Raw genomic sequence first — 20,701 nt, forward strand, 5'->3', positions numbered from 1 at the left:
GGCCCTTCCCACTTGTCCAGGGAGATGGTTCCTGAGTTGGGGTGCCTCCCTCTTAGATGACATCGTCTCAAGGGGTGTGAGGTGGATGGTCTCTCAGCGGCAGAGGCCCCATCTTCCCTGCTCTGGGGTGTGGTCCTGACGGGGTGGGGGGTGGGGGCGCAGTGGAAGCTCAGGCGTCGCTAGGGCTCATGTGTGCTATTTCCCTCTCTGTGTCCTCTGCTGCCACCCACCTCCTGCTCAGCTCCTCGGCGCTCTCGGGCTTTCCCTGCTCCAGGATTTTATCTCTGAGGGGTTTGTGTCATGCGAGCCAGAGGAGGAGCAGAAGAGAGCTTGATCAATCTGAAATTCTTCAGCCGGGTCCTGTGGATCAGTGCAGAACGGATGACTCCTACCCAGCAATCACGTGGACGCCAGCTGGCAGAAGGCTGGGGGAATGGGCAGTTGTGGAGAGGTTGGTCTGCCCTCTCCCTGTAATCCCCTGTGAGTAGTGTCTTATGATTCCATTCCCTCCTTTTGTCAAGTCCTGGATGTTCGGGGTCAATGGTTACGTCATCCCTCCGAGGTTACAGAGTAACGGATGTGCCCAGTGTCAGGTGGCTCACTCATTAACACCTTGGCGGACTGAGCGTCCTGGTTCAACTCCCAGGTCTCCGCAAAACCACCGACACGGTGGTGGTGGAGGCCGGGCTAGGGACACGGAGTGAATTAATGAGTGACTACCAAGACAAGTCCCCATGACATGCAAATAGACTCCAAGCCAACGCGGTCACCAACAGAGGGTTTGAGGTCCCGTTGTGTAGGGTGTCTTCAGCTCAGCCCCTTCGTTTGCGGCGTGGCTGACACGGTCCCCCCCTTTCTCGCCCCCATTCCCTTGACTGTACTGCGAAATGACTCAGGTCACTTCAATCACGAAACGCAATCGGATGTCAGAAAGCTCCGCAAGCACGGCTCCTGCCAGACCCCAGGCCGGCCATGGGGAGCTGGACAGTCTTGATGAGTTAGCGCTTATCTGAGCGTGGTGTCCAGAGAGACCAGTCCCTGGAGAAGGCCAGCAGGCTTGGTGAAGTCGAGGGGCAGCGAAGAAGAGGAAGATGCGTGGCAAACTGGGTTGACACGGTGGCTGCGACCATGGACTCACATGTAAGAACCGTGGTGGGGACGGAGCAGCGTGTCATTCCAACCTGCTGGCCCCCCCACCGCCACAGAGCAGGAAGGCACACATCTGGGGGACAGGCTTTCCTTGTTCTCTACACAGGGATTTCAGGGACCAGGACCGTGAGGGCCAGAAGGGATCCATAATGCCTGTGTTCATGGCTGCGGGGGAACAAGGCGAACCTCTCAACCGGGGTGTTCCTTGAGGCAAGATGTCAGCAGCCCAGGCCTTTGTACTTCCTGTACGAATTACTTACATTGCAGCCACGCTTTGGCCACTCCGCCTCGTTTTCTCCGGAACACTCTGGATCTAAACTCGGCTTTGTTTTCCCTCTGCTGAGTTTCAGGGGTTCCCTTCCCTCCCCTCCCCTCCCCTCCTCCACAGCCTGGGAGTCGCTCCCCTCCTAAGAGGGGACTGGGAAATAGTTGCCCTTTGAAGCTGGGCGCTGCACGCAGCCCTGTCCTGAGCTGAGATGCCACCGTCCGCTCGGTTTAATGATCAATGAGGTCCTTCTGGAAAGCCCATGATCACCTAGCTAGCCCCGTAATCTCTCTCCAGAGCCAGAGCCTGCAGGATGGCCACCGACAACTCGAGCGGAGACTTCCATGCCACTCAGCCACAGCTGGGTGCCACCGACATCAGTGTCATCGCCTTGTACTTCGCCCTGAACATGGCTGTGGGCATATGGGTAAGGACCCCTGCGGTGGATGGGCTTGGACAGAGCGGAGTGGGTTCAGGTGTGCCCATAGGGCTTGAAGCCTGGTAGCTGATCCTCCGAGACCAGCCCCGTCTTCTTCGGGCAGTCGGTTCTCAGCCAAATGGGGTTGATGGAGCACTGGAGCCTCTGGACGGATCGAGATGCCTGTGGTGGGAAGCTTGCTGCCAGGTTGGCCGCCTGGACTGGGGTCTGACAGCCTGGCCCAGGTTCTGGTTCTGCTGCCTACAAGCTAGAAAGCGTGGGCACCACACTGGACTGACGCGCTGGTCTGTTTCCACACCTGCCAACTGGGGATCCAAGGGGTGACCTCTAAAACCACAGGGCTTGCTGTTAAAAATGCAGGTTCCCAGGATGCCCGGTAAGTCTGCTGAATCAGAATTCAAGGGGTGGGGAAGGGCCCATGGGAACTGGCTTCTTTACATTGAATAGCTTCTCAGGGGATTTGTGTCCTCATGGGCTGAGTTCATAGCTAAGGCTTTTCTCTGAGGGGGGAGCACCTTGGACCCCATCATTGACTTTCAGCAAGGGATTTGAGGCCCTGCTTAGGCCCTTACCCGGGACCCTTTCTTGTCACCCCTCCTGCCCTTCCCCTGCCCCTGTGAGAAGAAGACAAGCTCCCGTTTGTGGATGAAGAGTCCCAGCTCCAAGCCACAGGCTTCTTGTCCAGTAACCCCAAGATCTTGCAGGGTGGGAGGCTCCTCTGCTCTCCGTTTATGATGCCGAGCTCTGGGACTTTTCACAAGGAACCCGCCACACCGAGGTCACTCGCTTGATCCTTCCCTGTACCTGCTACTCACACCTGAATGGAGAGGTCAGGCTCCCCCCTCCCCCGCTGACCCCCACAGCCTCCTGATTGGCACCTGCTGAGGTCTTCCTCCCTCTGGAGCCCCCCACACGTATCCCCTGCAGCCTCGGCCCTAAGCCTGAGAGCCTGGGGCTCCGGAGGTAGTCAGATTCCAACGCAGGGCGTTTAGGCAAGCCACTGAGATTTTTAGCTTCTAGGTCTTGGATCTAAGAGGGAGACGCCATCTTCGCGGAGGTTAGGCTTCCTATCAAAGCCATGCAGCAGCACTGGACTCGGCTTCTAGCAGGAGTCACACTGGCAGGGGCTGTCGTACCACAACCGGCAGTAGCAGCATCAGAAGCAGCAGTAGAAGTCGCAGAAGTCCTACTAGCCGCAGTGCCAGACCCAGTAGCAGCGGTAGCTGTAACAGTGGGAGTTGTCGCAGAAGTTATAGTAATGGTCAGAGCGACGACGACAGCAGTGGCCATGGTAGCAGCAGGAACGACAGCAGCAGGAGCACTATTAGTAGCAGCAGCAATGGCAGAAGTCGCAGGAGTTCTAGCAGTAACAGTGTGTTAGTCTGGGTACATCAGAGAAACAAATCCACCGAATCGCGTATGTATCTACGAGAGAGTTGTATAGAAAGGGTAAGTGCACATCAAGAAAATAGCCCAACCCAGTGCTGTCCAAGCCCACAAGTCCAGCATTAGCCCATATGTCTGACACCAATCCACAAAGTCCTCCTCCATCCCACAAAACACACGCAATGACGCCCACTGCAGGAGGAAAGCCGAGTCAGTGAGTGTGTAAGCATCTCAGCGCTGGCAGGGGTCTCCACACGGCTGCTCCAGCACCCAGGGCTGCATCAGGGTTAGGTTCATGTGACTTCTCCTCAGGGATGCCTTGCAGGAAGTGAGCCTTGCCAGCTGAAGCAGGGAACTGGCTAAGGCAGCTGCACCCTACAAAGCAAGAGACCCGAGAACTCGAAAGGCGAGGCTCACCAAGCTATTTATCCCTCCGCCCTTCAATTAACCCCACGTGTTTATCGGCCAGGTTGGCACAATCAACTACCTCAAGCAGCAATAGCAGTAGTAGGAGTAACAGTAACAATAGGTATAACAGCAGTGGTGGTAAGAGGACGAAAGTTGCGGCAACAAGTGGTAGCACTTGCGGCAGCAGCAGCAGTAACAGTGATAGGTGGGAGCAGCAACAGGACGAGGAACAGAGGTAGTAGGGGAGCAGCAGTAGACCTGTAGCAACAGCAGTAACAATACTAGTAGCACCCGTAGCAACAGCAGCAGTGGAAGGAGTAAGTGGGCCTGTCTGTGAGAATCTGTGCTAGGATTTGAGAGGGACCCAAATGGGCAAAGCAGGATGCCGAGCTCCTGGTGAGGAGAGCTGAGAGTCCGAAGAGGTGCTTAGAAGACGTCTAGGCTTCCAGGAGCAGCGGGAGGGGGAAGACTTCATTGGAAGAGCACATCTAGGTCATGGCTTTGGGCACCTGACACCAGACCCTTCGCCACTCATCCATCCACTCCCTGACCACTTCTCGTGGAGGTGACTCGGCCAGCTCGGCCATTCATTCATAGGCAGGAGCCCCACCTGGCTCTTCGCTGTCCTCCACGTGGGCCACACTGGCACCCGAGTGTGGGAAACGAGCACCTGGTTACTCCGACGCCTCGGAGAGCAGCAGAGCTGATCAGGGGAAGAGCTCAGCAGGGCAGGGGCATCCCTTGGGGGCCCAGAGGCAGAGGCCACTGAGTAGGCACGGACCTCCACAGAGCACGGATGGCAGGGCTGGAAGAGCCCACGCGGACCTCCTGGGAGAGTTTTGGTAGGAAGGATGCTTGAGTGGAGCCTCTGTGGTCATCAGGGCACGTCTATCCAGAAGCCACCGAAAGCCTACTGCAAATGAGCCCAACCCTGAGGAAACGGACTGAATCAGTGCCTGGCTTTGTTACCTGGCGCTGCTATGACGGAAAGACCACGAGTGACGAGTTTTCTAACAAATACTGATTTCTCTCATGGGTTCGGAGGCTGAATTCTGAGTTTCGGGTGCTCGTGCTAAGGGACTGCTTTCTCTGTTGACTCACGAGATCCTGGCAGCTTTCCAGCTTCCATTTCTTGGATCCTTAGAGGTCTCCTGACACTGGCATCTGTCTTCCCTCAACTGTTCTTTCGTTTTCTTTTTAAAAAAATCATTTTATTGGGGGCTCGTACCATTCTTATCACAATCCATAATGCATCCATCGTGTCAAGCACATATGTACATTTGTTGCCATTATTATTCTCAAAACATTTGCCTTCTACTTGAGCCCTTAATATCGGCTCCTCATTTTCCCCCTCCCTCCCCACTCCTCTCTCCCTCATGAACCCTTCACAATTCATAAATTATTATTTTGTCATATGTTACACTGTCTGATGTCTCCCCCCTCCTTTCTATTCTGTCCATCCCCCAGGGAGGAGGCCATATGTAGATTCTTGTAATTGGTTCCCCGTTTTAATCCCACATTCCCTCCACCCTCCAGGCATTGCCGCTCTCACCACTGGTCCTGAAGGGATCATCTGTTCTGGATTCCCTGTGTTTCCAGTTGCTATCTGTACCAATGTACATCCTCTGGTCTAGTCAGATTTCTAAGGTAGAGTTGGGAACATGATAGTTGGGGGGTGGGGCGGGGAGGAAACATTTAAGAACTAAAGGAAAATTAAATGTTTCATCATTGCTACCCTGCACCGTGACTGGCTCATCTCCTCCCTACAACCCTTCAATTGCCTACTGATGGGCTTTGAGTCTCTATTGTGCACTCACCCATTTACAATGATATGGGTTTTTGTTTGTTCTTTGATGCTTGATACCTGATCCCTTTGACAGCTCGTGGTCACACAGGCTGGTGTGCTTCTTCCATGTGGACTTTGATGCTTCTGAGCTAGATGGCCACTTGTTTATCTTCAAGCCTTTAAGATCCCAGATGCTATATCTCTTGATAGCCAGGCACCATCACCTTTCTTCACCACATTTGCTTATGCACACATTTTTCTTCAGCAATCATGTCGGGAAGGTGTGCCTCGTGGAATGTCAATTTAATAGAACAATGTGTTCTTGCATTCAGTAAGTACTTGAGTGGAGGCCCAATGTCCATCTGCTGCCTTAATACTAAGCCTATAAATATATGCACGTAGATCTATATATGTACATGCCAGTATTTAGACTTCTATAAATACCCTTTGTCACCTAGTTCTTTCCTCTATTTCCTTTTACTTTCCTCTTGTCCCACTATCATGCTCAGTCTTCATTTGAGTTTCATTAATTTCTCTCAGGTACATTGCCCTTGCTGAATCCCTACCAGGCCTCTCACACCCTCCTTGCCACTGATTTTGGATCACTTGTTGCTCCAGCTGTTTTTTCTGAATTCTTCTCTTTCAGGTCTCAAAAGAGATTGGCTTAAGACATGCCCTACAGTGATGTGAAATCATTAACATAACAATGGAAATCCATTTCCAAATGGGACTGTAACTCCCCAACCCAAGGCCATTGAGTCAATCCTGACTCATCACAACCTCATGTAGGGCTTGCCAGGCTTTGTAAACATCACCAGAGCAGATGGCTCCATCTTTTCCCTTGTAGCAGCTGGTGGGTTTGAAGTGCTGACTTTGTGGTTGGCGGTCCAACAGCACTGCATAGGGATTAGGATTTACAGCACATGCTTTGGGGGGCTACAATTGGATTGATAACAGTGCCCATAACTGCGAGTCCAGCAATAGGGAAGGCTTCATGTGGAGTGTGCTAGGCCAGATTGGCTAGAGAAACAAATCCAGAGATACTCATATATGTGTAAGAGGGAGCTGTATGTCAACAAGTAAATGATGTATCAATGAAACAGCCCAGCCTAGTCCAATTCAGGTCCATAAATCCAATACTTATCATAATCCCTCTTCAGACTCATGCAACCAAAGAAATGATTCAAAATTCAGGAAGCTCACTGGCTGTTGGATGCAAAGTCTTGTGGCTCCAATGATGATGGGCAAATCTCCAGGGCTCTGAGGGACTCAATGGCAGGAAGATGAAGGTGGAAAGAAAGCGGAAGGTCCCAAGATCCTTCTTATGAGACGGCCACACCCACATGTCCCTATGGGAGCCAAGTTGGCACAGAAAACCTAACTATCACATGGAGTATGAGCCAGATCTTCCTCTGTGGTTCCCCAGCCTCCTACTTTGTCCTAAGTCCCGATTCCCTTCTGGAGGTGAGAAGAGTAGCCTATTGGCTGAGTCTGGGCTTTGGAGCCAGACAGCCTGTACTCTGAGAGTCTCAGTATCTTCATCAGGAACCTGGGAATGATCAGACGCCACAGCGGTGCTCAGAACCAACGTTGCACCAACATCACACTGCCCTCACCAACCCAGTGAATATCAATCCTGCAGACATGGCCAGGCCAGAGCAAGAGGGCCCTGCCCACCTTCCAGCTCTTTAGCAAGGGTCTTGTTTGTGCTCTGACTGTACCTGCTTAGGTGTGAATCATCCCTGAATTCGACCTCACGACCAAGGGCTTTGTGGCATGAGTGTCTCAAGTTCTTGGGGCTGATCCGGATGGTACTGTCTCAGCTATCACAAAGGGAGGCCACTGGTTGCCCCCATGGTCCTTATGGGATGAGAAGACGTGGAGCATCCCAGAAGAGGAGAAAGCACAGCCTTGTAGTGCAGCCCTCTGGAGCTGTGCAGTGCACAGCCAGCATCACTGGATTCTGTGACCTTGGCCATGACTCTGAGCACCTCCAAAGAACCTCAGTGACGAGACCACGGCAAAGGTTGAACACATGATGGGGCTGGGAGAGGAGATCAGACCATATCAAAGACTTTCAGCCATCCAGGCAATTGATTGAATAAGCTTGAAGAACTCAGGTTCTCTCTCTGTCTCTCTCTGACTGCGTGTATGTGTGTGTTGGGGGCGGCAGGGAAAGTGGATGAGGGATTCAAGTCAGGCAGAAATAGGCAAACTATCAGTCAATCGTATTGACGGTTACTCTGTGATCCAGCCTTATGTCATGGTATCTGTACTGTGAAAAGTAAACATGAATTGCATGTCTAAATACCCCTTCTGTGTCCTCCACATCCTTTCAGTGGCTCTTGTCCAGACAGCAGGGTGGTTTTTTTTGGGTTGTTGTTGTTTTTTTTAACTTTCTCAGTTATTCAATTAGGTTCTTCACAAGAACTGTAGGACACCGTGAGCGTGAAGGTAGCACGCTAGCAGCCTTGGAGCTGGGGAACGGCTTTGATTCCTGCCAGAATGTACGCGTCCACGGCTTTCTGACCAAGCTTGCTCTGCTCTGTGATCTTGTGTTTCTCTTTCTCAGTGTCGAAGAGCTCGCCTCCTTGGTGTGTCGCTCCTGCAGCTTCCTCTTCTTGAAGTAGGCGCCCCTGAGACGCTGGGGGATTTTCACACCGCCGCTATCAGGCTTGGCGGAGGGGGCGAGGACACATTTCTGGTGTGTTCTACCCGATGGAGGGAGAGGGAGCCCATCACAAGCAGCAAGCCACTGCCCAGCTGCTTCCGGAAAACCGTGCTCTTGCGTCAGGATGCTGGGAATGGTTCCTGGGGTGATGCTGGCCAGGGGGCTTTTTGCCATGGCTCCCTGGCTTCCCAAGCACAGCTTCCCCAGGGCCAGTGAACAGTGTTACCACTTGGGTCTCACCATTCTTGTCACCACCAACTGGTTTTGTGACAGTAGCTTGGACCTCCTCCTCCTCTTCTTCTTCTTCCGCCTCATCCTTCTCCTCAAACTTGGATTTGGCCGCTGAATGCTTCCTCTGATCCTTGGCCTTTCTGGAATACATGGCGCAGACAGACTAACGGCCCATTCCGCTGGCTGCGACGGGGTTTGGACCACAGTGGGATTTCCCCTTCTTGATCATAGCCTTCTTTCCTGGCCGCTGGCATCTGCTTTCTTGACGTCAGGCTTCTTCTCCTTGGTGTCTGGCTTCTTCTCAGCCGTTTCGCCTGCCATCTTGCAAGATGGGAAAGAGAATTACAGCCCGGCTTCTGGTCTACAAGCCAGACAGCAGGGTTTACGGACATGTATTAAGCACCTACCAGGCACCATTCTCAGTGTTTGGTGTGCATTAACTCATTTAACCCTAGAGAAGAGGGACGATATTAGGCCCACCTTGTACTTAGGTGCCACGAGTCGGTCCCCACCCCTAGTTACGCTGTGCACAACACAAGGAGACACTGCCCGGTCCCACTCCAGCCTCACACTGTTCTCATGCCTGAGCCTATTGTGGCAGCCCCTGGGCCAATCCGTCTGGGCAAGGGCCTTCCTCTTTGTTACTGCCCCTCTCTTTACTGAGCACGACATCCTTCTCCAGCGCCTGGTCTCTCCTGACAGCATCTCCAAATATGTAAGACAAAGTCCGTCCTTGCCTCTAAGGAGCACTCTGGTCATATTTCTTCCAAGACAGATCTGTTTCTTCTTTGGGCAGCCCAGGGTACTTTCCACACTCTCCACAATTCAAATCCATCCATTCTTCTTCCGTCTTCCTTATTCAATGTCCCACAGTTTAAACATATTTATTAATTTTCCCAAGGTTACTAGGGCAGGAAGTAGGGAGATCAGGATTTGCTCTCAGGAATTCTGATTTGAATTTTTAAAAATTTCATACACATGGAACCTAAAATTCTGGGCCTTCCTCACCAACAGCCCATCAGAGAGCACGCAGAGGTGCTCAGGGATTATTGTTGAAGGAGCCAGCGGACCGTGTGGAGTCCACCTTGGCATGAATCCCACTTCTGCCACCCACTACTGTGGGAACCCACCAAGGTCAAGCATGCACTTGACACTTCAAAGACTAGAAAGCAGAGACTGACAGATACCTGTGCGCCGATATCCATTGTAGCACTGTTCACAAGAACCACAGGAGGGAAACAACCCAAGTGTCTATCAACGGAGGAAGGAATAAACAAAATCCGGGCTAGTCCTACAGTGGCATAGTGTTCATAAAGGGAAATGAAGTCCTGATGTGTGCCACAGCACGGACGAACCTTGAAAACATGCTCGGGGAAACACGGCGCTCACATGCATGGCAGCCTGGCAGCATTTGCAGGAAGTGTCGAGCACAGGCACATCCACAGAGACAACGTGGATCCGAGGGGTCTGGAACCGGGATGGCGGTGGAAGGGAGTGCGGTCTGAAGCGCCATTGGACATCCTCACCAGCGATGCGTGAGCCCCACCTGCCCTCTCTGTCCTTGCAGTCCTCGTGCCGGGCCAGCAGGAACACAGTGAGAGGCTACTTCCTGGCAGGCCGGGACATGACATGGTGGCCGGTAAGTGTCCCTGGCTCCTGCCCCTCTTCTCTGGCAGTCAGGGCCAGATCTCCAGGTCAGCTGGCACTTGCTGAGGGTCTGCTCTTGGATTTGAGCTTGGGGTGCAAGGGATGTGCTGGACATTGTATAAAGGGGGCTTAGGGGTGGAGGTCTCCTGTGCTCTTCCCTAGCTGAGGGGCCCGCCATGGACCCACGGACTCCCTTGGACTCCCAGGCATCTCTCCTGCGGACTCTGTGGACAGTTGGAATGTGCTGTCAGGTCAGCAGGGACTGGCCACTGCACCTGGTTCCCTCTTGCTCTTCCAGATTGGAGCCTCCCTCTTTGCCAGCAGCGAGGGGTCTGGCCTCTTCATCGGACTGGCAGGCTCAGGTGCAGCTGGAGGCTTGGCCGTGGCAGGCTTCGAGTGGAATGTAAGGCTCTTGGGGGGACAGTCAGGCTGGGAGGTGGGGCTCAGGGACCGAGGAGCAGTGCAGCTGTGTCAGTCAGCCACAACCCGTCTTTGTGCTTGGTTCCTGGGGACAGTAGAGATAGCTGAGCCAGAGGGAATAGCTGGGCCTGGTCCAGGTCTCCAGACGGGGAGTCCCGGCCATGTTCAACTATGTCCCCTGCCCTCTGGTCTACAGAAGGGCTAGCTGGACACTGCTGCCTGCTGTCTTATCCCTGTCTCTGTCCTGTCTAACCCCCCCTCCCCAACCCCAATCTTTTCAGGCCACGTACGTGCTGCTGGCCCTGGCCTGGGTATTTGTGCCAATCTACATTTCTTCAGAGGTGAGTCTGCTCTGGGGTTCAGGATGCCCTTGGACCTCCAGCTGGGGTATGGGCCCAGGGTGGGGCTGCAAGGAGAGTTCTGGCTGGGGCTTTCCCCAAGTTAGGGGTAGTGGTCTTTGTCCAACCAACCCCAGTAGCTTCAAGTAACAGCAAACTGTGGTCTCACAATTCTTGAGGCTGGACGCTCACGCGGCAAGTATCAGCAGGGCCAAGGCAGCTCCAGGGCGAAACCCTTCCTAGTCCTCTCCCGACTTCCTCCCCAGGCTTCCGTCGCATGTGGTCGCATCACTCCCATCTCTGCCTCTGTCATCACGCGTCCGTCTTCCTTGTGTGCGTGTCCCTCTGTCTCTCCTTGTTTAAAAGGACACACTCTGCCATGACCTCCCGTTGACCGAGCACGTCTCCTAAGACCCTCTTTCTAAACCAGGCCACATTCACAAGCACCAGGTTCCAGGCGTAGGGGGACATTACTCTCTCTCCCCGACACAAGTTAGTGAACTTCCAGGACTGAGTTTGTTCCTTCTCCAACTAGCGTTCCTCACACCCCACTCACCCCGATGGGAGGCCTTGACCCAGGGGCCTTGTTGGCAGCTCAAGGAGGGGAGACCTCCAGCCCTCACCTGCCCACCCCCGGATTACAGCCTGAACACCTGGGGTGCCATCCCTGACTCCCTCGGCCCCCGTACAGTAGCCACTCAGACCTCTAAGGCTCAGCATCTCCCTGCTCTGCAGCCTACGACCTTCTTCTCAGGTTTTCCCTCTCACCTGGGGTCCCCCTCCTTCAGTCACGGCCCCACCAGTGCTCCTGTCCCTGCCCTTTTAGGATTCGGTCGGTCCTCAGCCTGGGAGTCAGACCAGTGCTGGGCTGCAGTGAGCAGTAGGGCCTGGGGGTGGGGTACGTGTGCACTCAGTCCCTGTGCCTCCCTCCAGATTGTCACCATGCCAGAGTACATGCAGAAGCGCTACGGAGGCCAGAGGATACGCACGTACCTGTCTGTCCTGTCCCTGCTGCTGTCTGTCTTCACCAAGATATCGGTGAGCTGCCCCACCCTCACACCCTCCATCAGAGCCGTCTGGAAATGGTCCCAATTTGGGCACGCCCCCACCACAAACATGCCTGATCTGTTAGAAGCTGAGGAAATTGAGGCCCTGGAAGGGATGGTGTCCTGATCAGGGTCATAGTGCAAGCCTGGGACAGAGAGCAGACCCAGCCACATCACAAGCTGCATGCTGGGTCTGTAGCCTACAAGGCTTGGGGCGCTGAGCAGGAGTCCAGGAACAGGGGTTCTCCCCAGGGTCAGGGCCCTGGAACCTCAAGGCTTCACCGAGGGAAGCCGAGTGCCCACCAGAGGGCACTAAAAGCGATGCCTTTTCTGCCAGTTCACCTGCTCTGGCCTCTCGCCTGCTCCTCAGCTGATTGGCTCCATCCCATAAACTGACCAGTCGGCACCCCTCCAGGCAACTTTCTCCTTTGCGAGTCTAGACCTGATCCTTCACAGGAGAATGTCAGAATCAGAAGGGGCTAAGGGTAGGTTGGTCTCCTCCCAAGACCTCATCTTTCAGACAGGGAAACTGAGGCCAGGAAGGGGCAGTGACTTGCCCCAAATCTCCCAGTGACATGGTCAGCCAGGCCTTCTACTTCTCAGTCCTGACCTGGTGGCCCTGAGGTGCTCTCAGATCTTGCTGGCCCTTCTGATTTCCAGAAGTCTCCAGAAAGCTGTGACATCAGGAAGCCTGAGCCTGAACCCCGAGTCTGCCTCATTGTGCTTGAGTGGGCCCAGACAGGCGGTATCTCCGTCCAGGGTCTTGTTTCTTTGCTGTGGGGAGGCACGGCAGGGCCTGTGCCCTCCTGGCTTCTCTGAGGCCTGGGGAGCGGACGTGACTTCCGATGCCTCTCTCCCCAGTGGTGGCATCTTTAGTCCCAGGACTGGGAGTAGCCAGCCTGTCACTGATCTACTTGGGGTGTGAGGCAATGGGGGAAAAGGCCTTTTCAGGCACTTTGGGCAGTCAGATTAACTGTGGAGCCATGGGATCAAGGCCCTGAGGGGGGCGGCAGGGACACAATGGAACCTCATGTGCTGACAGAGTGGCTCTGGGACCCACTGGGCAGGCTCCAGGGGAGGAAGCCCACACTGCCTCCTAGACTTCTCCAAGCACCGCGGGGCGGCTTTCTTTGTCTCTAAGAGTGACACTCCGCAGGGTCTGGATCAGCCCTGCTCTGGGCTGCCGTTGAGGTCAAATATCAGAACTGAAGCCACTTCCATTCGCTCTGATACACTCCTGCTTCCTTCCCCCTCCCCCTCCCCCCCTACATTTCCCAGTCAATGGGAGCCAGGGATACAGAATAAGCATGATTCCTGCCTACCAGGGACTTAGAGTCCTGGGGCAGAGACTGGTGTGTAAGCAGACCACCAGCTGTCAGAAGAGACGGGATTTGGTGGGGGCAACATGAGCTGGATTCTAAGGATCGAAGGAGGTCCTGACGGAGCAGGATAGGAAACAACAAAGGGAGAGGGCCAGGGACAGGATAGGTGGTCCTCGTTGGGAAAGGACAATCCATCCGGGGTGGTTGGGAGGCCCAGACTCCAGGGGTCCACGGGAAACGTCTCTGAGCATCAGAAATGAAACAGTGTGAGGAGAAGCAGGAAGTGGGTAGCAGGGAGTGATGGTGACAGTGGCCAACCAGGGACCGTCTCAGCAGGCTCAGAAAACAGGCCTGCGTGTGTGTGCGCGTGCGCGCTGGGTGCTGGTTCCATGCCCTGATGGAGAGGCTATAGTGAGCAATGGCGCTGAGGACTTCTGGAGGAAAGGGGCTGAAATGCCAGACCAGGGCCCTTCCTCCAAGGGCACAACGGGGTCTTTAAGGAGGGGAGCGCCTGGGCAGATTGGTCAGTTTGGACAGGCTCTCTGGCACTTCCCAGAGGATGGGCTGAAGGGGATAGCAGTGAGAGAAGGGAGGCCCGGGAGGAGGCCCCTACTGTCCAGCTGAGGGAAACTGGGCAGGGTGGTGGACACAAGGGGGGCTCTTCTACCCCCACTTCACCATCGATCTAAACTCTGTGGCAGTTTCTCTGTCACACTGTCGGTGGTTGGGCGGAGCCAGACCTCTAGCCTGGCAGAAAAATCAAACCTGACTCCCTGCCACCCTTTAGGACAGGGTGGAACTGCCCCGTGGGTCCCCGTTACGGGACTCAAAAGTCCTGTCTGTCGCCCTTGGAGAGGCTGGTGGTTCCGAACTGCTGACTGTGGTGAGGAACTGAGTCCAGAGGGTGCTCTGGTGTGGGGATCCCCAGCTTACAGGTGAAGCTTTGGGGGCTGGCAGGGGCTTCCCTGACCTCAGGTCACACAAAGAAGCAGGCAGAGGTCCCAGTTAGAACCTAGGCCTTGGGCGACCCCCACACCGAGAGCCCAGGCTGGAACCGCACTACCCCGGGCTCAGAATGCTGGGTTCCAGCACCACTCTGGCTGGCAGCGAGGTTTGTGATGAGGATGACGACTCAGTTTACCCAGCTGTAAAATGAGGTGCAGCCATGGGCCTCCAGAACAGTGCTTCAGAACGCTGAAGGCTGCTGGGATGAAGCGGAGCATCAGTGTGAGGAATGGTAATTGTTGGCTTGGGTTGGGGAGGGCTGGGAGGGACTAGGCTTCTTTGCTGTGGCTCTGGGGTGAAGCTGTTTGAAGTGCGTGCACCCCGCGGGTCCCAGAGGCCCTGACCTGACCCAGGATGAGCCCTGGGAGAGCCCTCGCACCCCCCATCCCATGTCTGCGCGTGCTCTGGCTCTATCCTGCATCATAGGCAGGGAGAGATCCCAGGGTCCTGCCGGCCTGCTGCCGTTGGCCTCAACCACCACCCAGCTTCTACGGGGAACCGAAGCCAAGTTCCTGGGCCAGACCAGTTGTGGGAAATGAGAATCCCTTGCCGGAGCTTCAACTCCACTTGCTGTGACCCCCAAGGTCCACATGATCTGGGGGTCACTGACCTCTCCTCTCTCCCGTGGCACATGCTGCTCTAGACATCCTGACATCGCAGTGCCTGACCGACCTTTTGCACCTACTGTGCCCGTGTCTGAATAGCCACTTGGCTCGCTCTTCCAACTCACTCCTCCTCAACGGCTTCTCCAGCCCAGCAGGCTCCTGCTCACTCTTCCCAGCACAGACTGTGCACCCATCTCCGCTCGTGTGACTTGCTCTCTTGGTCCACATACTTGTCCACATGCGGCGTCCAGCCGTCCCATCCTCTGCCTGACCCTCCCTCTAGTTCTCATGCCTGCGGTCGCTCAGCCCATCCAATCATCTCATCCACCGTCTCCTATTTTCCTGTTTTGTCACCGAAGCATCCTGTGTGGCACCTAGCAGCCCCAGGAGATATTCATCAAACAGAAAAACAACAACAACAAAACCTCACTGCCATCGAGTCAATGCTGACTCGTGGTGACAGGAATAGGAAGTCCATCTGTCTCCCGAGGAGCAGCTGAACTTGCAGTTAGCAGCACAACGTGTAACCGGACACCACACCTTGTGAGATGAGCAAGATGGCACAGGTCAGGAGTCAGTGAACACGTTTTCAAAGGGTCAGAGGGCAAAAGTCTTCAGCTCTGTGGGTGTCTGGGGTAACTCATCTGCCACTGGCACAGAAGCAGCCAGGGCTGGCGTGAGACGGGTGTGCCCTGCCCGCCCCAGTGCGCTGGCCCCTAACATTTGTGAGCACTTGGTCAATGGGCGCCCTGGCGGCATGGTGGTTATGGGTCGGGCTGTGCTCGGCGTGGTCAGCAGTTTAAAACCACCAGCTGCTCCTCAAGAGAAAGGCAGGGCTTTCCACTCCCGTAAACACTTACAGTCATGGACACTCGCAGGGGGCAGGTCTGCCCTGTCCTACGAGGTTGGCATTGACTCCATGGCAGCGAGTCTTTTTCTTTTTTCACTGTGTGCCAGGCAGTAAACACTCGGCAGCCAATGGGCATTCCCTGATGCCTTTGCATCCAGATAGGATGGACGGGAACTGTGCTGAGTAGCTAGAGGGTTTCCGTCGAAAAGGAAGCGATCCAAGTGCGGAGGGAGAGACTCAAGCGAGGACCAACAAGCTTCCCTCAGTCAGAGAGCAGCAATCCTGGCAGGAGCACCCAGTCCACCAGCAAGGCCGGGGGCTGGACTCACCCAGGGGAGCTGTGGATCCCAAGCCCAGCCTTTGGAAGCCCCGGGAGCTGTCCTGCTCTGGCCTCGGCCTGGGTAGACTCAATAGAAACCGGCCAGAGAGAGCATACTGGGCATGAGTCCAGGGGAGTGCAGTCTCACAGGCGGAGGGAGGGCTCAGGGGAGACCCCATCCCCCCCCCCATGAGACAGGGCAGAGCTGGGAGGTCCAGGGCCCAAGGACCCAGAGGGACTGGGGGAGGGCAGGCCCCAGCGGCACAGGGGGCTGGAATGTACTCCCCACACGGCAGAAACCCGAAGGAGCCTGGAGGTGGGGAGAGAAGGAAGACACTGGAGAGGGGTCCTCCGTGGTGGTGGTGGGGTGGTTGGACATGGGAGTGTGGGTGCAGTTCCTTTGTCACCATGACAACAGGAACAGGGGGCTGGGGTGTGGCAGCGGTCAACCTGGGCTGGGCATCAGCAGGAAGCACTTGAGGTTCTGGCTCAGGTGGGTGGGCTGCCTCGGGGGAACAGGAGGTACACGGAGTTGCTCTCTCGGTGCCCTTGGCCAGAAGGTACTCCCCAGGACCTGAGGACATGAGGCCGGGGGCGGGCTAGCTGCACCTGGCCTCGCCCCGCAGGGCCATTCATCCATCTCTGTGCAGTGAGAACAGCTCATCCCCTAGGAAGTCTCCAGGACATGAGGAGACTCTCTGGGCGGCTGCAGGGGTGGTGCAACGGGGCATCTGAGTGGTTCAGAGGCCACTGTGGTGGAGGCCCCGTCTGGGCACAGACAAGGAGGTGGGATCAGGTGGGCCTGCAGTGGGAGGGGGAAGGGGAGTGGAGGCCAGACTCTGGACATTCCTGCAAGGGCAGCATCTGCAGCATCAGAGCTTGCTGGGCAGGAGGGGGCAGTACACGCTGGGGCTCCACCCTGGGCAGGTCCCTTTGGTCTCTCTTGGCCTCCCAGCTGCAGGTTTGCAGGATGGAGGAGCCACACTCCCTAGCTCTGCCAGAGGTCTGCGGGAGGGAGGTCCCTGCACACCTGGGGGCCCTGGGATAACTAACTGGAGGGATGGAGGGGTAGCCGGGGGTACGCTCTCCACTCTACTCTCCGAAGCCTGGGGAGTCCAGTGGCCTGCTCTGAGGCAGGGGGTGGCCAAGGAGGGCCGCAGGTCGATAAGGTTCTTCTTAGCTGGGGCCCAAAGCACAGAGTACATGGCTGTGGGAGGGGCCAGGTTGGCGAGGTGGTGGCTTGAGATTGAGTATTGCCAGTGTCCCCAGTGGAAGTAGCCAACATTTGCTCCGAGAGGGGTCCCTGCTGAACTCCTGGCTGTGATTTGAGCCGACTGCCCTGGGTGGAAAGGAGGATGAGCCGGCTGAGAAGGGGCGGGCTTAGGGAAGCGGGGAGGCTGAGCTGGCAGGGCGCTGGGGACAGCCAGAGACTGGAGGCCTAGGGCAGAGGAGAGGCCAAGTTCGGACACCTCTCGGGCTGACTTCAGAGAAGTCCCTTCCTTCCCCTCCCTGAGCCTCAGTGCCCTCCACTGGGACCAGCTCAAATGTGGGGGCATCTGAGTGTCCTTACTCTCCATGTTCAAAGCCAATGTTCTCCTCCCAGCTCCCCCCCCCTCTCTCTCTCTCTCACACACACACACACACACGTTCTATCTCTCTCTCACTGGAAAAGCCAGGGGCTCCAGCATCTTCCTGAAGCTCATCGATGTGTCTGACCTGCCTGAGCTCCTTCCCAGGTAGTGGTGAGGAAGGACTTCAAATGCTGTACTGTTTGGTCACCTCTAGGTCCTGCTCAACTTGGGGCTGGGGGGAAGCCAAGGCCCATAGCTGGGCTCCGGGCAGAAGTGGTCTGATCCCTTGTCCGCAGTCTGGGGAGGCTGGCTGTGTGTGTGCTTGCCTCCTGGGAGCTCCGCTTCCCCACAGCAATGCTCCACCCTTCCCAGGAGCCTCCTGGCCGGAGGGAGTAGCTCCAGGCCCTTCCCCTCCCCCGGGGAGCCCCAGGCAAGCAGTGTTAACAGGGTGACTGCCACCTGCAACGCCAGCAGTCAGAAACCACCAGCTTCTCTGTGGAGAAAGACGGGCTCTCTACTGCAGTCAAGAGTTAAATCTTGGAAAGTCACCGGGCAGTCGTACCCTGTCCCACAGGGTCACTATGTGTTTGCATCAAAGGGGGCAGGTTTGGAAACCTGAGCAGGGTAGGGTAGGGTGGAGCCTGGGGCCTGCCCGAGCCCCTACCTGGGGTCTAATTATGGTTTAGGATGCCCGTTGCAACGCTGAAGTTGCACATTGCAATGCAATGCTGAAGTTGGCGCATGCAGGGCTATCACACCTGCCCTTAGGATGCGTCAGGTTCTGGGATGGCCAGGACTGTGTCCCATCCTGACCTGGGCCCGGCTGCAGCCTAAGCCACACATGGCTTCTGTCCCAGACATGCTGTGCACCATCACCTGTGTTTCTGGGGGGATACAGGAGGAAGCAACAGCATGTTTGTCTTCAGAACTCCTGCACCCACCCCAGGAAGCCCCTCTGACTTCCCCACTGGGACCCCAAGTGAGGGGCCAGGTGCAATTACACACAGCTCCCTGGTGGGCAGGATCATGTCAGACTTTATTCGTGACAGTGATGGCTGTACACTGGAACCTGGCACAGGGGCTCTGCCAGCATTCCCCGGTCTTCACAGGAGCCCTGGGAGGTGTGTGGGTGCTGTCTCCCCACCACACCCAGGCCCGTGTGGCTACTTGTGGTGCTATGCCATGGAGTCAGCTGGCTCCCCGCAGCGCCAGGCCCTGCAAGGGACGTTTGCCTCCCCAGATTGACCTGTATGCAGGAGCTCTCTTCGTGCACATTTGCCTGGGCTGGAACTTCTACCTGTCCACCACCATCATGCTCATTGTCACCGCCCTGTACACCATCGCAGGTAGGAGGGTCCAGTTCAGCCCAGGGGCCCTGTGGGAGGCAGAGGTCCACTCCCTCCCAGAGGCTGGGGCAGCAGTTTGGACAGAGGGTGAGACTGCTCCAGACATGCCTGCAGCAGCCTCCTGTGTGTCCCCTCCCCCCCCATCGAGGACACAGCCCCTCCATCTCCTGTGTGCCCTGCAGGGGGCCTGGCCGCAGTGATTTATACAGACGCCCTGCAGACGCTCATCATGGTGATTGGGGCTGTCATCCTTACGGTCAAAGGTAAGAGGGTTGAAGGTGAAGGGCTGGGGCTTGGGGCAACACCCTGCAGGGCACACACTGAGGGCCCCTGGAGTCCGAGCTCATCGTGGGCTAAGGAGTTAGGCTACTGGGTTGGCAGGCACTCAGGGCAGCCCACTGCTCCTGGAATGGGGAGGCCTGGAGGCTGCCAGCCTCCCTCCTGCCTTGATGGCCCAGCTGCTTTTCTGTCACCAACGTTGGGCAGACTGGGCCTGGCACCCCCGCTGACACAGGAACACAAGGCTGGCTGGACCCACCCACAGCTCAGGCTTGACAATGAGGTGTGGCCGAGGGCAGGCGTGGAGACAGACAATGGGGAGCTCACATGCCTGTCTGGGTGTCCCCACCAATTGCTTCAGTCATGTCCAGACTTCCAGGAAGCCGGGCGAGTCCTGCTAGACAAAGGCAAGGGAGGAGCGATGAGTGTGCAGACCAGCTGCTGACACCAGCCGAGGGCGGGCAACACAGGATGCGCATATGGGTCAGAACAGGCTGATACCCGGGATGGGGAGGGGAGTCCGCTGCCGTCCAGCAGTTTCTGGACCCACAGAGCACCGAGCAGCTGCAGGGGTACTCTTGGCCTCCCCACACCCTTTGGCCTGACCCTGACCCTCCCTATACTCCACGGGGCACTGGGTTTCCTTCTCTTGGGGCTGGGCCCGGGCTTTCCACGTCCAGGCTTCAGGCACTGGTCTCGTCAGAGACCAAGGGGCCCTTTATCAAAGGGGATGCGAGGGGCAGACACAAGGACACACACACCACAGATGCACCAGTCTTGGCAATGCAGGGTGCGAGGGACAGACACACACACACACACACACACACACACACACACACACAAACACACAGATGTGCCAGTCTTGGCAATGCAGGGTGATGGCCCTGAGGAGGCAGGGACAGAGGTGGTTAAGAGTCGCAGGAAAGGCCTCTGGTATGAGCAGTACCTTGCTACCCACTGGCTCATGCCCTCTGGGGAACCACCTGCTTCCCTGTCCTGAGCCACCGTGATGCCTGAGCAGAAGCCCCTGGACTTTAACACTTGCTCTTCCCCAGGGAGGTCCTTGAGTGCCAAGGAAACGCCCCTTTGCTTGCTCAAACTGACAACTCAATTCTGGCCCTGCGGCTGACTCTTACAGGCACCAGACCCTGGGGTGCCGTGTGCAAAATGCTCGTTTAATAGTCTTACTTTAAATACAAATAAAATAGTCATTAAAATTCAACTAGGAAAGGTGGAAATGAGGGGAAATTCAAGTTTGCTGCTTCAGGAAGTTCCCTATGAGTGCAGGGCAGTGGGGGACAGCCTGGGGAGGCAGGGCCCCCCTGACCCAAAGCTGTCCACTCTGCCACCCAACCCTTCTAGCCTTCGACCAGATCGGCGGGTATGATCAACTGGAAGCGGCCTACGCTCAGGCCATCCCAGCCAAGACCATCCCCAACACGACCTGCCACCTGCCGCGCTTGGACGCCATGCACATGTTCCGAGACCCCGCCACGGCCGACCTCCCATGGACCGGGATGACCTTCGGTCTGACCATCATGGCCACCTGGTACTGGTGCACAGACCAGGCAAGTGTCTGTGGAGGCCACCCGCCCTTGCAGCTGGGCACGCCTGGGTG

General features: G+C 56.2%; 1 protein-coding gene across 3 annotated transcripts in view; it reads left to right on the forward strand.

Annotated features, from left to right (window-relative positions):
- Nucleotides 1-9,944: 9,944 nt before the first annotated feature.
- The window catches only part of SLC5A10 (solute carrier family 5 member 10), a 49,680-nt gene continuing 38,923 nt past the window's right edge, over nucleotides 9,945-20,701 (forward strand). For 2 of the 3 annotated variants that reach the window (XM_075559144.1, XM_075559147.1), the window contains exons 1-7: nucleotides 9,945-9,974; nucleotides 10,281-10,385; nucleotides 10,684-10,743; nucleotides 11,674-11,778; nucleotides 18,699-18,804; nucleotides 18,987-19,067; nucleotides 20,446-20,651. In XM_075559144.1, the coding sequence (XP_075415259.1) occupies nucleotides 9,960-9,974; nucleotides 10,281-10,385; nucleotides 10,684-10,743; nucleotides 11,674-11,778; nucleotides 18,699-18,804; nucleotides 18,987-19,067; nucleotides 20,446-20,651 (678 nt within the window). In that variant the 5' untranslated portion in view covers nucleotides 9,945-9,959. The remainder of the gene's footprint in view (nucleotides 9,975-10,280; nucleotides 10,386-10,683; nucleotides 10,744-11,673; nucleotides 11,779-18,698; nucleotides 18,805-18,986; nucleotides 19,068-20,445; nucleotides 20,652-20,701) is intronic. The other variant, XM_075559145.1, reaches the window with a different exon arrangement.

Source organism: Tenrec ecaudatus, chromosome 10, assembly GCF_050624435.1.
Source record: "Tenrec ecaudatus isolate mTenEca1 chromosome 10, mTenEca1.hap1, whole genome shotgun sequence".
In the NCBI taxonomy this organism is placed as follows: Eukaryota; Metazoa; Chordata; class Mammalia; order Afrosoricida; family Tenrecidae; genus Tenrec; species Tenrec ecaudatus.